At 42.0% G+C, this 20,021-nt stretch overlaps 1 protein-coding gene across 1 annotated transcript; it reads left to right on the top strand.

Moving 5' to 3' along the window:
- The first annotated feature begins 6,802 nt into the window (after nt 1–6,802).
- dio2 (iodothyronine deiodinase 2) lies at nt 6,803–11,862 on the top strand. Its single transcript, XM_018727349.2, has 2 exons — nt 6,803–8,096; nt 9,929–11,862. The coding sequence occupies exons 1-2, from the start codon at nt 7,863–7,865 to the stop codon at nt 10,499–10,501; spliced, it is 807 nt and encodes a 268-aa protein (XP_018582865.1). The 5' UTR covers nt 6,803–7,862; the 3' UTR covers nt 10,502–11,862.
- The last annotated feature ends 8,159 nt before the right edge of the window (nt 11,863–20,021 follow it).

Genomic DNA, 20,021 nt, shown 5'->3' with positions numbered 1-20,021 from the left:
CACGGACATTGAATGAGGAACATCGCGTTACTTTCTTGTTTCTTCATCGTTTTAATAAGAAGATTACGTTACTTTTTCTTTAGAAAACACAATCTACCAAGCTGATGTTTTCTTGCTCTACACTCCAGTGCACCCAGCCCTGGTCAGGAACTGGCCTATATTCTTAACACGTCATGGTTTAATATAGTGTGGATGGGCAAAATAACAGAATACACATGACCTCAGTCACCGTGTCACCACACAAGTCTTAAACGGTGTATATATGGGTACATACGTACTACACAGGTTCTGTTTCAGAACCTCCCGATAAGGTAACTGATGATTATATGTGGTCACTGGGAAGCGGGAAGCCATTGAAAGTGCTTGGCTTTGTCTTGGTCATGAAATAACTCTTGATTATCCACTGTATTGTACTAGAACATCATGTGGCAACTGTGTTTGCAGCACAGGATAGAAGTGGTTGCCTTGAATAGTTTCCACTTCAGGCGGGGTGCGGTGGTGTGGCGGGTTTGGCCGGGTCTGGGGTTCGAGTCCCGCTTGCGGTGCCCATCAAATGGCTCCCTATAGCCTTACGGATCCACCGCTATTTTTCCAATTGCAGATAATGCGTGTTGAAGGTAACCCTTGGGTTTATTCAAACATAAACCTGGCAAGCTGTGGAAAAAGAGTAAAGGATGATTCATCAGAATACTTCTTTCTAGTGCTCAGGGTTTCAGGTTTGTGCTTGTTAATCCAGGTTATGCATCAGCCTTAAATATAAATGGCTTCACAAAGCAAGCTCTGCTATAAATACCAGCGTTTTAAAGCTGGTGGACTAGAGTTTATGCTGACAACTAGTCAGGAAGTTTTTCATTCAGGTTTATAGAGGTTTGAAGCCGCTATTTTTAGACGCTTTCTTGTTAAGTGTCCATGTCATTCAGCTTGGAGCTACAATCACTGTCACACGTTTCCAGCACAGATTTACATTTTTTTTTTTTGGTAGACTGTGATGATTTTAGACATTGCTCCCTTTTCCATATTTGAGAACATTGCTGCTTTTGTGGCCAACGCACCTGCAATTTGATCAGTGCAACTTGGTGTCTTTCCAAATGTACCACACATTGCTTTGGAAATATTTTCAGGCGTCTTATCTTTTTATCTTTCATCTGCTTGTAATTTTTATTTTTATGGCTCACGTGTGCAAATGATTTATGTAATTATGATTTAGCTTCTTTAAAGAGGGAGTTGGTTTTTATGTTCCATTATTCATGTTTCCATTATTTCCACTATTTTGCACTCCCGGTTAGGGTGGCAAGAAGATGTGTCACTCTTTTTTGTTTACTGTTGAAAAGTCAGCATCCTTTCCTATGTCAGCCCATACTGACCCTGGTTTCTTGTAATGTAGGAAACTGTTTCATAAATTTCTTACACAAATCATATAAAACACCATTTGCAAAATGCCCACTGAAATTCTAATCTATCATACCACTTAAAGTTATATTAGTATTCGCATTTTAAGATTAAGTGTATCTTTTCTCCAAATCTGTAAATAATTAAGTCTATAATATAATAATAATAGTGCGGCTTGATGTCCTAGCTTTTAGCAAAATTAAGTATGTTTCACACACTGAGTGAATTGAAGTTAACACAGAATAGACTGAGTGCTGTGTGCTTTTTTCTTTTATTGATTCCCATTTTGCGTTAATGTCCTAGATTCATTCATTTCAGGGCCATGACATTTAATACCCCTTAATCTATTACATTTTTATGTGGTCCTTGTGGTGGTAATTGAAACAGAGTGGTTGCAGTGTTTTGTTGGAATATATTGTTTTTTATTAATCCCTCTTACTACATGTTAACTCTCAGTATGTCAGGTAAAGTGTTGCAGTGAGTGAGTGCCTGATGATGTCTTTTTATAATCCCATAAATATCATTCTCTCGCAACATGCCGAATTACTAAACGCCAAAGTAATGTGAGAACAAACCTGAAGTTTTTTTTTTAATCTAATTATACTTTAGCAAAACCCCTTAAAATATTTTGTAGAGCTAGTCAAAGATCACATTTCAGACTGTCACTGTGATTTCTGATTTTATTTATATCTATTAATTTTACAAATACCTTTGTCTGAAGTAAATTAAATCTTATGAACCTAGTCATCATTTAATACTGTATTTGAATAAGAAAAGCATTGCTTTTCTAAAAATTGTATATAAAAGCAATTCACGCACGGGCCTATTTCATGCTGTATCCGATGTGCGAAAATATCTTATTGTAGTAGAGTGAGGAAAAGCCTATACAGAAACTTATGGCTTTCAAATGCAGGAAGGAAAGCTTCTGCAGATCACCACCGTTCAAGAGAAAGTGGGTCACCCCATACGAAGCTGAATTATTCTGATGCACAAATTATCTTAGGAAGGACAATAGGCATCAGGTATTACTACTCTATCAGTGTTACTGTTAATTACAGTGGCCGGATGAATTGGAAATGGAGTCACGAGCTATCGAGATGAAACGGAGGGAGCGTCGTTCAATTCGAGTAATTGAGCCGCGTTATCTGGGGCTGTTTGGTGTGTGTAATTCACATGGAGGGAGGAGACACCAGTCCCCTTCTGAATAATTCATGCAATTATGACTTCACTTCTTCCACACGGCTTCCACACGGGCTGTGAGTCCAGGGCTAATCAGCCTCTAAGTTTCTTCTGTATTTTACATATTGTTACATTTTACGACTTTCCAAAATGGTCGTGAATAGATTTTTAATCAACATTGCATCGGCTGCTCATAAGAAAGCCCTTTCTTTGAGGAATGCTAACAGCGGAATCGAATTGGCCTCACGTTATGTGTATTCAGAAGTAAAGCATTAGCAGGCAGATGTGTATCAGGCTCTGGACATCTTGAGTTACTGCTGAGTCAACACTAACCATTGAAGCTCGCTCATAGGGTCATCGAAAGACTGGTCGGACTTTGGCAGCATATTTACTTTTATTCATTTTGCTGACAAAGTAACTTAGAGTGTCAAGCCACTTACAATTATTTTCCCAGTTATACAATGGGGTAAGTTTTTTTTGGAATAATTCAGGCCAAGAACATCGATCAAGGGTACCACAGCAGGAGATGGGATCGAAACCTGCCTCCTTCGATTCCAAAGGCGGCGACTCTAACCGCAGCACTATGTGCTGCTCCACGTTTCCACATTACCTGTCCGTGTATTAATCAGCTGAATAGTTTATCAATGCCATTGAGATGAATAGATGCTGGCTTCATAAGAAAAGGTCAGTGGAGAGTAAGCTGTAATAAGAGTGTGTTGAGCTGAGGAAGACAGCTCTGTGTTTCATGGCCTTCCAGGGCTGAGGTTGCAAGCAGGGCAGGGTCGTGTGCTGATGGCAGGCCCAGACGGCATGGAAACCACCATTCGGCCTGAACTTCCAGTATTAAGGCACACTGCCCTCACTGCGCCACATGTTCCACCGTCTGCGAGACACATGGTTGTTTTGACTTCTTAAAAAATCATATCAGACACAATCTGACATAATTTATAAGGGTTTATGTGGTCTGTGCATCTGGATAAAAATGAAAATGTGTGGTTTCATGCAGGGTTCCTCTGGCTGATGTAAGGGTGGCCAGATGGAACTGGACACACATGCCCAGACTAATAGAACCCTGATTCTGTTTAAATGTCTGGAATGTGTCTAGTAATGAGACCTCATAGTAACGTAATGAAACACAGAATATGCTCTCCTCGCTGTTTGTGGAGGTTTGCCAGTGAACCACTGCACTTCATTAGGCGAAGTAGGTGCAATACCCCACCTTACCATATAAGTACTCATGGAAAATGTTTATAATGCGAAATTCTCTGTGCCACTTGTTTGCTTAGTCATGTTCGAGGCATGAAATATGCAGAAACAAAAGTAATTAGTGGTATAATGCGGAGGTGGTGCAGCAGATGGAATTTAGTCAATAGTGAGAAAAAATAAAATAAAAGCAGGCAGTGTGAGTCACAGGAGTCCTAGGTGACCATATGCCATAAAGCTGTTCCATAATGAGCCAGGGTTCCAGAGGCTGGTTTAGACCCCTTCTCATTTCCATAGCGCTGAAGTCACTGCACGCCTCTGATCTGTATAATGTGTTGTATTGAACACACTTCGCCAAATTCACCTATTGATACTCATTTACCGCCACACTGTCCGTGAACCTTTTCTTGTTTTCATTTTTTTTTTTTTGCAGCCTCTGCTTGAAAATAGACCAAAAAAGTGATACGTGCAGTGAAACGGGAAGGAAGATGGCACTGAACACCACGTACACCTATTAATCTTTTTGCTGCAGAGTCTTGGATTCCTGGGTTCGGTCAACTCTTAAAGATATAATATAAAAAGCTGTTATCCACATTTTGTCCAAAAAACACACAATGCAAGATAGAAGCATCTGACACACTTATACACTGCATGAGTATTTTTTAGAATGCCATATGTACTTTATAGTAGGAAAGTGAATCCAGTGCAGGAGGAGCAGGGGTGATAACGATAACAAAGCAGTCTATGCATTGTAGAAAAAATACAGAGTACTGTAAAGTAACAGACATAGTGACTTCAGAAAGCAATCACACCTCACCACTTTTTCCACACTTGTTTGTGTTGCAGGCTGATTCCACCGAAAATCTTTGGAGAGACCTGAAGATTGTAGTTCGCCGACATCCCCATCCAACTCGATAGTGCTTGAGAGGATCTGCAAGAAAGAAAACTGGGAGAAACTGCCCAAATCCAGGTGTGCAAAGCTGCTAGAAACATACCCAAGAAGACTTGAAGCTATAGCTGAAGATGAAGCACAAGCTCAGATTGTCCTACAAAGTACTATACAAAAGGTTTGAATCCATGTGAAAATTAGAGATTTCTTTATTTTTTTATAAATTTGCTAAAATTCCTAAAAATTTTGCTTCACTTTGCCATTATGGGGTATTGCATGGCAACTGATGGCAAAAAAGAATAAATTCAATCAACTTTTTAAATAAGTCTACAGCACAACAAAGTACGGAGAAACCGGAGGAGTCCGAATACTTTCTGAAGGCACCGTATGTCCTGTATCTCCAAGTTTTCTTTGTTTGGACAGTAAGTGTTGAATATTTTGGGGAGTTATTTTGTTTTCTTCATTATATTTTCTTTTAAAGGTTTACTGTCAGTGGAATTCTCTCTGTCGGAGTGGGAGGGATTAACATCTGGCAGTTTGCACCCCGGTACAGTACTTTCTTCATAAACACCTTTCATCATTATAAAACATAATATTCCAACCAACCAACGTCAAAAACCACTTTCCCGAGCAGGGTTGCGGCAAGCCGGAGCCTATCCCGGAAGGACAGGGCGCAGGGTTGGAGGGAGAACATCGTGGATGGGACACTGGTCCATCGCACGGCACCCCAAGCAGGATTCGAACCCCAGACCTGCCAACAGCTGGCACTGGCCCAACCCGCTGCGCCATCACCCCCCCCAACATAATATTCTTTACATAAAAATATAAATCATACTCATTTTTGTTTCAGCAACTTCTGATTTTGAGTTAAAATACATCCCTCTGTGGGTAAAGGATTATATCTCTGGGATTAAAGTGCCTTATGCTGAAACATGGTCACAAACACATATGTATCTACAGAACAATGTACAGCAGGGTGCTGTATAGTAAGTCTGTATCAAGCTGAGCATGTTACTTCCTTTCACAAACTTTAAATATCCAAACAGGTTTATTTATTGTAATGAAAAAGTAATAAGAGTAAATGTTATCATCTCCAGATGATTCAGATTTGCCTACGCTGCATATTCTGAAAATAAGGTTTCCACATTGTAAGGCCCTATTTAAAATCCCGTTGACAGTGACTTCAGCTTGTTGCCATAACATCATTCCAAGCCCTACTTAAATCCTCCTACAGTCACTGAGTGATTTTACTGCTGCAGGTCTTACAAAACTACAAATGCAAACTTCAAGAAATCAAAAATACATTGAGTTTGTTTGTATTAAATATTTAGCGCTTTATAGAGACTCCTCACAAATCATTCTGACCATTGTAGTCTCTCAGGCATTTCTAGGTACAGCATAAACAGCATTTATGGCATTTTTTCCCTTTCTTTATTATTCATTTATAACGTTATGCTGCTGAACAGTTATGTGACACTGGAGAGTCGCACCGCAGTCCCATTCTTTTTTTTACACGCCACACTGCAGAAAGACCGTATTCCCGAACCTTCTTTTGCTATTTTGCTGAGATAGAGGTCGGAGAATGAGTGACAGATGACAGTGCGCTGAAAGGAAGTGCCGGAAATTCTTGAAAACCATTTGCGCAGAAGTAGGACCAGTTGGTGTTTGGAAATGCATGAAACATTTGTTAAATGTCCCAGATACGCTCCGAGGCTGTCGAACACATGCAGCAACTGTGAGGTACGGTTAAGACTTCCGCAGCCAGCTGAGACAAGTCATGGCGGGGTTAGAGCTTCCTTGACTTGGTGTCCCCTCTGCAGCTGAGATTATACAGTAAATAAAAGCACAGGTAGGATGTTTCACACAGGTGGAAACTCCAACGTTGGTCTAACCAGTCAACACACGCAACACCTTTTTTTCAGGGTAAATAAGGAAACGGCTCACAATTCCGCACTAACGGTGGTCTCATCATTTCCTCAATCAGAAATAACATCAAGTTTTCATAGTACCAGGAGTAAAAAGGTCTCATTTCTATTTCAGAAAGTTATGAATCAGTATGTTGGATTCGGTATTAAAACTTAAAGATTTTAGAAATGATGTCACAGCAATATATAGCTTTTATGTACCTGTATGTATGTTTTCCTTATAGTAGCCTACGTGGAATAAAACCTAAATTAATTAACAGTTGATTGATTAGTAACATTAATAACGCCAGATTGCCAAATGAAAAAGTTTGTCTTTTGGAAACACCTGCACGAGTAGCTCAAGTTTTTTTTTTTTTTTTTTAAAACCTACCTTTCAAACAGCGCTGTGTTCGCATCACTTGAGATGATGTTTTTCGCACAGGTTACTTACACCCTTTCCTTTCCCCCGATTTATTCGCAGTCGTACGTAACTTGTACTTGGGTTTTTTTTTGTTTTTTATTTCAAATAAAAAGGTAGAACAGAAATCGATCGGCAACACGGATGGATGCTCTCCTTGTACTTTGCACACCTGAAACACTTGTAAGTGTAACCTAGAGCACTTCTGGTCCCCGTCAGGTGTGAAACTTGTGTGCCACATGTGACAGTCGGTGAGGTGACAGTTGACGGTGACGGGACTCTTCCGACACCGCGCCGCGCGCGCCTCGCTCGTGTCTGCGACAGTCGCGCGATGTCCCATCTTCTTCTACTTCACTTTACTGTAGTAGTAGTGTGGTGTGCTGTGGTGAAGTTTAGAGCCCAATCGCGCAGTGCGCTGCAGATTAGTGCGGTGTGGTGTATCCGTGCCCTGTCCTGAGGGAAAGCCTTAGCTCTGACGTCATGATCTTAGCACGAGATAAGACGAGTTTTATCGCGCGGCGCGCTGATTTAGGGTATATAAAGAGCGGCGCACGCGAGCCCTGTCCCTCACCGCCGGGGGACGCGGCTAACTGCAGCGGGGGATGGACAGAAGTTTGGGGACGGCTGCGTGTGCCGCGTGAACAGCGAGGACAACGCACGCGGGCGACGAAGGAGCCGCGCACTTGTGCCTTGGTGCGCGTTCAGCGCTCAGATAACGCGAGCGATTGCTCGGGAAGCCCGGGTTCGAGCGTGTCGCACACGTACAGTGATACCGCGTGCGCGCGTGCGTAGGTAGGTGAGCGCGATGGGCGCGCAGAGGTAGAAACGGCACGGCGCGACACGACGCGACGCGACACGCTTCTCCACCACTGACACGAAAATGGGCACGTTAAGCGTGGACCTGCTGGTGACCCTGCAGATACTGCCGGGCTTCTTCTCGAACTGCCTCTTCCTGGCGCTCTACGACTCGGTGGTGCTGCTGAAGCGCGTGGTGTCGCTGCTCAGCTGCTGCGGTTCGGCTTCGGGTTCGAGCGGCGGCGAGTGGCATCGGACGCTCACCTCGGCCGGCCTGCGCTCCGTGTGGAACAGCTTCCTCCTGGACGCCTACAAGCAGGTAACCAACCATGTCATGTGAGCGGCGGCACGCGCCTCGCTCGGATGCCCTGCTCGGGTTACGCTCATCTCACACACACACACACACACACACACACACACACCTTGTCACTTGTGTCCACGCCAGTAGGGCTGTTTGCAGTGTGTGCGCACCTCCTTATGTAATCATCACATAGTGAGACTAAAGACAACAGCCTCCAGCACTCAGTCCAGTTCTAAGGAATGATACCCACTATAATTCTTGCCCCACAAAATGACTGATACAGTTTCCTCTTCGGGTTCCCCCTGCAAATGAAACATTGCTCAATAATAATAATAATAATAAAAAAGGTGGGTATAAATCATGTGTGTATATTTATCAGTTTTGTTGTCGCAGCTTATTGTGTTGAGATGCTAATGGAATCTGATGTTGGATGAATGCACGTCGGAGTTCTTTTACCCACTTGTTGGAAAAATGTGAACTTTGCCCCTCGTCTGGACTGGAGCCATTGGCTACTGAGCCGTAATATGATGGCGCAAGCCAAGTACCGGGGGTGTAGTCAGTGTTACTCTTATAAGTGAGAACAGTGTAATAAATAGTTCTGTGTTCATTTGGGTACATAAGGGCACGGTGGCGTGGCGGGCTTGACCAGATCCCGCTCTCTGGTTGGGTCTGGGGTTCGAATCCTGCTTGGGATGCCTTGCGACGGACTCGCGTCCCATCCCAGGTGTGTCCCCGTTCTCTCCGGCCTTACGCCCTGTGTTGCCGGGTTAGGCTCTGGTTCGCCGCAGCCCTGCTCGGGACAGGCGGTTTCAGACTGTGTGTGTGTAATTTGAGTACAATTCTCTCACTAAGGCATGGAATAGGTTTTCTTCAGATAACCAATCTCTTCTGACATCCATCAACAGGAAAACTGTTAGAATCCTGAAAACTGATTATACGTCCATTCTGTGCAGCAGTCTAATTGATTACTTGTGTCACGTTTAATTAACAGTGATCTAATTAATGTAGCATTTCTGGAAAATGTAGTTTTATGGATATTACCAAGTTTTCTTGTGTATAAGTTATGTACAGTGTCTTGCTAGAAATCTGAAGCAAAAGTATCTGTTGCCATGCAGCTCTTTATATCTGTAGAATGAAAACAATCCACCTGGATCAGGCTGTTTACTGTACATGAGGTCTTACTGTATCATTGTTTCAAATGGGAAATATCTGTCACCGTTGCTGTGGAGTCTGGGGATCCCACTCAGAACTTTCAAAAAGTCTAAGAAAGAAAACTACACTCTCACAGAAAGGCTGAACCATTTAATAATGAAATAATAAGATGTAGAATATTTTGGATACAGGTGCATTTCTGCTGTCAGCTTTCTTCCTGTTTGCACTGGGATCGCAGTGGACTTGATCCTGTTTTCCCTCTTGGTGGTTAAGAGACTTAAAGTCACCTGTTGGCCCAGTTATGAGTGCTTGAAGCATCATTCGTAGCTGTAAGGTGACCACCGCTGCAGAACATTGCTCCACTGCTCTCTCAATGGGTACAGCTGTATTGTTTCGGTGCATATGCAGTCCTGAAGTTTCCAATGATGTTTGTGCTGGTAAACCTCAAGTTTAGGCTTACTCAAACACTGTGATATAAAGCATTTCTAAGTGAAAAAAATCCCGGGAAAGAGAAAGTTTTCAGCATATAGATGTCCTTTAATAGAAAATGAAATGGTTTACGTCCAGTTTTAAAGACGGTGTTCAATACTGATTCTTGGCTTCCATTCTTGTATCCATATCGTTATGGGGGGATCTATCTGCTGAACAAAAAGAAGCAAAATAAAACTGATCGGGACTTTACATTGGTTTGTCTCCAGGTGAAGCTGGGTGGAGAGGCCCCCAACTCCAAAGTGGTGAAGGTTCCCGACACGCCGAGCCGGAGACGGAGCGTTGGCAGTAGAACTGGAGACGAGTGCCACCTGCTCGACTTTGAGTCTTCTGACCGCCCTTTGGTGGTCAACTTTGGCTCAGCCTCCTGACCCCCTTTTGTGAGCCAACTGCCTGCCTTCCGGCGGCTGGTGGAGGAGTTCTCAGATGTGGCCGACTTTCTCCTGGTCTACATTGAAGAGGCTCACCCCTCTGATGGCTGGGCATTGTCGACCATGGAATCGCACGCATTCCAGGTGAAGAAGCACCGTAGCCTGGAGGAACGCATGTTGGCCGCTCACAGGCTACTGGAGCATTTTGCCCTGCCCCCGCAGTGCCACCTGGTGGCTGACTGCATGGACAACAATGCCAACGTAGCCTACGGTGTATCCAACGAAAGGGTCTGCATTGTGCAGAAGAAGAAGATTGCCTACTTAGGTGGAAAGGGACCGTTTTTTTACCATCTGAAAGATGTCAGGCGGTGGCTTGAGCAGACCTATGGCAAACGGCAGAGAGCAGGGTGAATGTGGTTTTTTTATAATAAGGAAAAATGGAATGTGATGTGCTTTCTTGACTACTTCATCTTGAACCTCTGTGGTCCAGCTGTCTCCACACTTAACAGTGCAGAGGGAACCGCCATCTGTAAGAACCTAAACATTTCTATCAGCCCTTAGCAGATGAATAAAACAGGTATGAACTCTTAGCCTGGACCACAGCCCTGTATTCAGCGAATGAGCACCACAAACGGTGTGGACGGCAAAGGCGGTCCAGTCTGCTGTGGACGAATTGTTTCAGCATACATAAAATTTGCTTTAGAGAATCTTATCACCCCGACAAAAGAATACCAAATTACTTAACAGAAAAGAAAGCACAGGTAACCAGCTTTTATAAATATGAAATTAATTTATTTCTTTGAGTTGGACTTTTTAAATATTTGTCATTTTTACACCTTGATGGTGTATGCCTGTTTTTGTATGAATAAGACCTTGCAATACTTTTATTTAAGGTGAAAAGCCTCCTTGTTCCCTATATCTGAACACGTTTAAGGTACTGTCTTCAGTGTGTTTCTTGCACACGTTTCATTAATTTTTGTGACACTACTTTCTTCAAGGGTCGAAAGGAGGATGGCCACTTTACGCAGAAGCACTATGACCAATATTTACATTCAACACTTAAGCACAGTTGGTTAGTGAGCACACAAGGGCTTGTCTCACACGTCAGACACTTTTGTCCTTAAGAAGCCTTTGGTAGAGGAAGGGCGTTGCGTGAAGTCAGTCGGGATGTACAAGGATTTAATTTTCTCAGCATACTGCTCTTTCGTGCTCTGTAGAAATAAGGCTCAGGAGTGTAGAGCTGCACCGCTGTTAGCAAACATACGAGAAGTGCATCGACAAAACAGAAACGGAACGATAGATGGGGCTTCACATCTGCAAGATGGTCAGAGCCAATACAGTCGCATCCCGTTGGCGTGGCTCACTACTGGGCTCCATCCGGGCGCCGATATTCCCATGGACTTTAAAGAGCGTGCTAAGAGGAAGCGCTTCGGCAAGCTCGCAAGCGGATCATTCTGCGCGTAACCAGAACTGGATCAGAATCCTCCAGCAAGGCAGACGATTTGTGGAGACGGTCGTTCGAGTTTCGACGGTGCCGGCGTGCGAATGAAGACCGCTGAGGAAAGGGCGCTGTGCTCTGTTGGCGGTTGGATGCTGTACCACGCTGCCACCGTCCAGACTTGGATGTATGTGCCTGTTTACATGTTGAGACCATGTTCTGAAAGCTGTGTAAGATCCAGGATGGTCTGTTCGCTATGCTTTTTGTTACCGTGTACTGCAAATATCTGCTTTTTATAAAAACAAGTAAAAGAAACATTAAAAGAGAACCTCTCTGCTGGCTTCATTTGGTCCTTTCATTAAATGGCATTTTATCCGAAACTATCTACAGGAAACAGTGTTTTTATACTCTATAGTTTCATGTGAGAGGGGGACTAACACCATTAATGAGTGTGACGGCATTTCAGAAATATGTTTTCTTTAATTTTTTTTTAAAAAATGAAGCGAGCAAGTGTAACGTGATTGCTCAGGCAGGCCTCTGCACGCGCTGGCCCAGCGGCTCCGCGTGACGGAAGGTCCTCGCTGAACCTTTGCGTGTGCGCGCGCGCCCTGATCTTGATCGAACGGAAGCGGGACACGCGCCCAGGAGACCCTTCTCACGGACTAGGGCCGACGAGGCTGCAGTAACGAGTAACGGCCTTGAACTTAAGAGAGATCATGTGGAGGTCGGGGCTCCAGAAGTCAAGCAGCTGTACGGGAGGAGTCCTTCACAGTTCCACACGCCCTCACACGCGGAGCACTCGGAAGGGCGTCAACAAACGTCCGAATGCCATCCCGCATTTAGAATTCGCGATATTTGCCCTTAATTTAAATATGACGAAGTTGCACAAGTGTAAACGTTGGTTTTGGTCATACACACGGGAATAAGTACCCGGATCTACTTGTTACAGACAGACAGGTGAGGTGAGTAGGCGGCAATGTCGACATTTACTACTACTACAACAACAACAACTAAGAATAATAAGAAATAACACTAAACCGGTGCTTATTTAAACACCTTTTTGAAAGGACATCCTCCTTAGTTAGCCAGAAAACTGCCCGTGAGTGAAGAAAATTCCTCAGAAACGTTAAAATTGCTGCTTTGTGAACCTCATCATTATGCGCATGTCCATTAGACGACAGTCAGTCAGTGCAACTTTATTTTTCGCGTCTCGCGATTTCAACTAGTTGGAAAATGCCGTCAAATTGTTAATTATCAGTGAATAAGATTCAGATTTCTCACTAACAACTCGGTTTTGAGTATCTTGCCTTCAGTCAGAAAACGTGCAACGAAGCTCCTCTGACACTGACTGACCCGTTTTTGTTATCACTTAGTTTCAAATAACGTCGACGCCTAAGCATAGTAAGTTGGGTGCTTTTTTTACTCTGTGGATCACGGAAGAATTATTTTATTTTTTAAGCACTACTCAGTTTCGGCAGATCTTCAGTGAATTCCACAAAGTCATCATTCCTACCAGGAATGTCATGAAATAAAAGCGAAAACACTACTATATGTGCATAGCTGTTGCTCTGGACTGGTTGGTTGGTTGGTTGGATTGTACACGATACTTTTCTTAAGATTATTGGGGGGGGGGGGGGAGAAACGTTCAGTGTTTTTCTGGGCAGGGAAACAGTTACAGGTGAGATTATTGAGAGGGAGGTCGATTCGGTTGTTAATCTGGTTGAGGGAATTGGCGCCAAAGCAATTAGTGAGAAACAAGCCTGTTATTCAAGGGATCCAGTGATGATCAGAACATGGAGCTCTTGGTGAAACACTAGGTGATGTACATTCATTGACCTTGTCTCTCCTCAGACTTGCAGCTGGAAACAGCTGAGCATCTTGCAATTTCTTATCCTCAGTTACAGATATCATATGCGGAAGGCCATTATGGTGATTACTACGGTATTGTGATGGCTTTCACGTCCCGTTATTTATTATACGAAAAGAATATTTGGTTCCTAAGTGAAAAATGTCATGTAAAATAAAATACCAAAATAAGTCCTTTTTTGCATGGTAATGGTAACGCCTACATGTTTAATAATATTTTTTTGCATTTCATTCATTCATTCATTCATTCATTCTCAATAACCACTTTTCCAGTGCAGAGTTGCAGAGGTCCTGAGCCTGTCCAGGGAGCATATGACACAATGCAAGGTATATGTTAGACACAGACATTTGGATAATTTGATTCTTTCACTCTGTGAAGATGAACACTGGCATTAGAAATGCTTTATTGCAAAAGAAACAGATGAGATAATCACAATTAAATGTAGGTTAAGCCTTTGTTTATAGCCAAATAAGGGCTTTCAAGTTTTAGAAGAGGTTTTTAGTCACATAATTGAGTTAATATACATTTTTATAGTTTCTTAAAGTTAGTATGAAGAAGCAACAGGTAGTATGGTGGTTAGAGCTGCTGCTTTGCACAGAAAGCATATAGGTTTGAATCCCTGCTCCTGCTGCAGTACCCTTGATCAAAGGTTGACTCTGGATTGATACAGTAAAAATTACTCTGTTGCATAAATGGGTAAATAACTACAAGTAGCTTAACATTTTAAGTCCCTATGGTAAATTTATATTTACCAAATTCAGTGGTTGTGATTGATTGAGACTCAGTGTGATATGAAATGGGAAGTATAGCGTTGGTTTTTCTTATGGACAATGTGTTGATGGAATTTGTTTCCAAGGTATCGCACAGATTAATACAGTAGATTTTGTCAGAAAATAGAGATTTACTGAATGGATGGGGGGGAGACCTTTGGGGTTTGAGATACCTTATGTATCTCTGTCCCAAAATGGCTGATGCAAGCTCTGATACAACCTGTTGTGCAAAAGGAAATACCTGATATGGAAGAAAAATGACCACATAACTGGCAAAAACACCATCGTACTGAATAATGCATTCTTGTATGACAAAGGGTGTATATTTTCATAACCCCTTTTAGGAATTTTTTTTGTTCTACAGGACCCCAGTGTTTGTGGGCTGTGTGTACTGTTCTTACATTTAAAATGATTGTCTGCTGTAAATACAGTGTTTGGTACATTGGCTGCCAAGAATTTATGGATGTTGAAGTTCAGTGTTTAGGTGCACAAAGAACTCCCTGTGTGAAAAGCATTGCGGAAATCAGATGAATCGAATATGGGCTTCTCTGAGCCCCCCTCTGAGACAGTTGACTCGGCCACCATTTGAATGCCAGCTTTGTTTTCTGCTGGCATGGTCCATGCTTCAGAGATGCTGTTTCTTTTGCTTCAGTTGGTAAAGCATGAGAACGTGGGCTGAGCAAGCACAGGATACAGGTGTCTTGATCTTGGCCTACAGGAGGACGCTGCTGTAATACAGGTGTGCGCAGGTGACCTAAATGATTTCACAAGCTATCTCTTATATTGCACTGTTACTTTTAACCTTCACTCTGTGCAGCTCTGGCTCTGTTCCCTGTCCTTTGTGAAACGCAAGCAATTAGTAATGCTCTTCTGTGCAGAATTACAGCCACCTGTCTAACAACCAGGCAATGGGATGAGCAGCGTTTGGCAAAGGATTCTGACTTGCTGTCTCGGGGAAAAAAAAAAAAGAAAAGTTGCTAAAAGGGCAATTTGAAGGCACTTGCAGAATCATCTTTCAAAATAGCGTAATGTCATTTGTTTATGTGGCAGTGCATTATGTAAGTGGTGCTGTTAGTCAGAGTGCGGGTTGATATTGTACTTTGTTGTGAAGTCTTACGTTTCTTGTGGTGGGACTTAGTGCCCTTCTTTCTGCTGTGACAAAGTCTGTCCTTGTCACTTACCTGCTCTCCGTGATGGCATGTTGCATGCTATATGTGTTTCCCAATCAGTATCATTACTTCAAACCTTTAGAACTTACATTTATTTAGCAGATGCTTTTTTCCAAAGTGACTCTCAATGAATTCTGTGTAGTGTTATTAGCACACACACCTTATTCACCAAGGTTACTTACACTGCTAGATACACTATTTACACTGGGTCACTCATCCATACATCAGTGGAACACACTCTCTCTGTCACTCACACACTATGGGGGAACTTGAACAGCATGTCTGGACTGTGGGAACTTAAATCCATCTTTTTCATATTGTGCTTTGAATGTGTTTATTTCCTTATCCCTTCTACTTTCTATCGGGAATTATTTACAGGAATGTTCTGGCACTGTATATCAGGCATTCTGTGTGTATTTGAAATTGTTTCATAGCCACTGTGTTTTCATACATGTGCAAAACCAAGGTAAAACGGTGTGCCATTTTATGGCACAGAATGCCTTCAGAGACTAGTGGAATGCTGACAAAGCTGACCTTTGGCCCAGTTCACCAATAAGTCTTCAACTCTTGTGGATGCTAATATATGGGAAGTGAGCTAATAGAAGGAAGGATGTGGGCTAAAATTCCAAAAAATGTTGGATTCAAGGACAATAAAAATGTCTTAAGTTTCCCAGATGACAAATCTCAAGTTAATCACAGCTGGAAATGAAGACCAAGCAGGGCTGTGTCTTGTTGACAGTGACTTATATGCCATTGTAGAGTCACATGAGCTTTGGTCCTTTGTAGCGTTCCTGTAACAGATTTCCAGCTGTGCATGTGGTTGATTCTTTAGAGGTATAGAGTGCTTTCGGCAGCTCATGGCTTTGGCCCATGGTAACTTTGTGTGTAGGAGGATTAGCTCATTTCTGTCAAACTATACCTTCAGGATCAATATTAACTCAGTTGTGTTTTACATAGGGAATCTCACCTGATGGATCTATTTTGACTGTGTATGAATGGATGGAGCCTTAAAAACAAGTTACTTGGCAGCTTTTTTTTTTTTTAAACGTACACATTGTGAATGACAAACAGTTTAACTCCAGTTAAGCTTTTTAAGTAGGAGTTAAAAAAAAAAAAAAAAAAAATTTACATATTTTTTTCAATAATTTTGTTTTTCATCTATTTGAGGAGGAGTTTTTTGAATGGTTGAGAGAAGAGGTGTAGGCCGAGTGGGGTGTTCCATATGTGAACTTGGAGCTAAGCTTTTTGTATGCATGCAGAGCCTGCTGGGGTGTGATGGGGGCGCCTTCACAAAGGATTATTGAGAATTACAGTTAACCACACCAGACACAAAGCTGCACTCAGCAGTACAGAAAGCAGAAACTGCAAAGCACCTGGGTCTGTATTGCCAGCTCTGGAAGAATGAGTGGGGTCAGCTGACCCTCCCGCTTAATTTTCCTTTTGGCCACGCTGCTGGTTTAACACAGGGATTTGGCACCTTTGAATCCTGTTGCTGCAATGATGGTCGCTGAGCTGGGAATCCCAGGGGGGCTCGTCTCCCTGCACCAGTCACAAGGCTGAGTGCGCTCTGTACTTCTCCGGAAGAATACATCAGTGCCAGCTGCTCTGTTGCAGAGCCCTGTGGGAAGGCCTTTCTTCTTCAGAGCTAAGCACCACTTCCATCATTTCAGCTAATAGAATTTTTTATATGTTTTCTGGGCTGTTTATTTTAAGCCCACCACTTGTCAAGTGGTTTAATATTAATTAGGAATGAGGAGCACTGTTGTGGATTCCCCATGAGAGGGCGGATATTTAACAACCTGAACAGTTTGGCTAACCAGGCGTTTTGTACCCTTCCCACTCGTTTCAGTGCATTTACGAGAACAGTAGGATTGCCTTCCAAGTCGGAAAAGCCAGTGTTTCAGCAGAACCTCTCACAGTCATTCGTGCAGGCACTTGACTTCATTCCAGGAAGATTTCTGCTTCTGTTGCCAGGAGTTTGTGTGAAAATCCACCATAATCTCCTAATTCTGTAACAGTTTAACTGTAGAGGGCGCTCTATGCTGACTTGGATCATCTGTCGGACATGGTCACAAAATTCTTTCAAGGTTGTCGTTTTGCTATTTGTGCGAAAGCACAATGTAATACAACTATTTTAAGAAACATTAACGTGGATGAGTGGTGTCTGTAAAGGCTTAATAATGCTAACTTCATTGTGCATGTTATCCTTTGCTTTTTAAACAGTTGTATTGACTGGTTTGAATTCAGCACCACAGAGAAGACAATATTTATGTTGCAAAATACAAACATAGAGAAATACATTATTGCAAAGACTGATTTCTTTATTGTTATATAATGTATTCTACTGGTTTATTTAATTGTTGCAGTTATTTTAATTCTAGGACTGTTGAATTTAGGGTTAGTTCGCTGCTTGATTAAACATCTGCAGGGGAGGACTGTCTTTAAAATGTTGTAGAACTGCGTTAGCATTGCCAGTTTCTTCTACATGGCCCATATGCTTTGTTTCACTGTTTCAACCTAAGACGTTGTGTATTCTGAGAGTGATATTTTCCTGTCAGTGAATGCTTGTTAAAGACTTTTGATTTGTGTTACCGTGTTTCCTTTGAATTTCAGTTTAGTGGTCTACACCAACATCCATTTATTTTGTTTTTCAGCTGTACACCATATACTGAAAAATACATTAGCTTACAAATTTGTTGCAGTCTGAACCCTGTGCTGATGCTGTTCCTCACAATATCAACTCAGAGATACTGGAAAGTGGTGTTTAATGCAGATCTATGGATCTTCATGGAAAATCTGTTTGTGCTCCACTTTACGACAATATGAGTTTTCACACTGGACTGTCAACACTCTGACTCACACTTCATGTTTTTAGTCTCTACATGTTTAAATATTCTGGTGCTGAATTCATCCTGGAGTTGAATGTTTTTTCATTCTAGCGCTTCTTCTGCTTCAAACTTTAAGCATAAAAATTTATGAAATTCTGCTTTTTTCAATGTAGGATAGTGATACAGTATAATATTTTAGGTTTGCCTAATAATTGGGTAGCAGTGGTTAGTCTGTGCTGATCGTCATTTATATATGTGTGGTTGTCACAGACTGAGCTGTGACAGGCAAGTTGGTTGCAAGGAATCAGTAAGATGCCGGCAAAGTACCATCAATGAAATGCTGAACCTTGTTGCTGTTGCCTGTCACATGCATTTTACCTTTATTGTTATATTGCTTGTTCTGGTTTAGTATTCCATTTAACACTTTTTGTTTGAACTAGATTGGGTGCCGGGAAAGGCCTACCGGTATCTGTCTGTCTGTCTGTCATTAACTAATAATATTTTTTTTTATAAAGGTATGGCAGGTATATGTAACTGGTTGTGGAGAGTGAATGTATTTATTGTTTTTAGAAGATCATTTCTGTAGACTTTTTCCTTACCATGCAGCTGTCTGGTATTCTGTTGTGTTTGGTGCCTTGTGTTGTAAACCAGATGGAGTGAACTATTTGGGGTATATCTAGGTGGGAGTCCTTGGGCACAACCAACTAGGCAGGGGTGTTTTATTGTGTAGTGTGATAAATGTTTTTATAAGTTGTAACGTAGGGATATTTATAGTAGAAAATGTTTTGTATTGTTTGTATGTTTTAGTATTTATGTTGGATGTAATTTTTGGGGAAATGTACTTTGGAATAGTTGAGACTGTTATGGTATAACCAGAAGGGTGGAGTTACTGCTATATAAGTTTGTATTAGGGCACTAGTGGAGAGGGTGAATTGATGCAAACTTATGTAGACGCTCTCATGCAGTAAACAGGAGAGCTATGCATTGATGTTGATACAAGGGGTTAAGCCCATGGCTCATAGGCCTCATGTTCTTTGTAACTTAATGTTTGTTTTGTACTTGGTTGGGGTTTAATGTGTTTTGAGGAATACCTTTTAGTAAAAGAAAATAAACCTTTTTGGTCCAACTACTTCAATTCTCCACTGCTACTTCCATCCGTCGTCCATACCCTCACAGTAGTTATTAACTTTAAATGGTTAAGCAGTAGGATATGGCTTTTCAAAAACAACATAAACTGTTAGCACACACTGATAAACCGATTCTTGAATATACTCTTTGCCAGTACCTATTAATACAAAAAGAAGGTTGTGGGAACTCTCAAACCACATTACCTTTTAGAAACCTTGGAGGAAGTAATCCTCTTCATTTGCACTTCAGTTTCAGGAGTCTCTGAGGTTGAACTATTCTTCCTTGGTCCAGGTATTACTGATTCAAACTGGCTCGAAAGTGAAACACAGCCATTCACCCTGGGTTGAGTTTAGCAGTGTGAACACACCTACAATGACAAATATTACCCTTCACAGCAGATTTTTGCCCAGTTCAAAAGCACAGTAGACCTCAGAGTATTGGCTTTTGCACAGTCATGCTTTGTGCTTTGCCTTGCCCTTGTTGTCTGTGGTCATGTAACCATGAATCATATTAATTCTGCTGTCAGGTGGGAGTAGGTATGATGTTTATCAAAACTGTGATAATAAGCAATTTGAAATTACGATAAATCAGTTTGAGTCTCTATCTGCTCATGACTGGAACAAAGGAATGTAATGATTTCAATGATTCAATGTAATATATTTATTCAGTGGTTTCTGTAATACTCTCATGCATGGTTTTTCAAGTTTGCTGGGCATGATTAGATTTGCAAT

This window comes from Scleropages formosus, chromosome 15, assembly GCF_900964775.1.
Source record: "Scleropages formosus chromosome 15, fSclFor1.1, whole genome shotgun sequence".
NCBI lineage: Eukaryota > Metazoa > Chordata > Actinopteri > Osteoglossiformes > Osteoglossidae > Scleropages > Scleropages formosus.
This window is presented reverse-complemented; position numbering and strand designations above follow the sequence as displayed.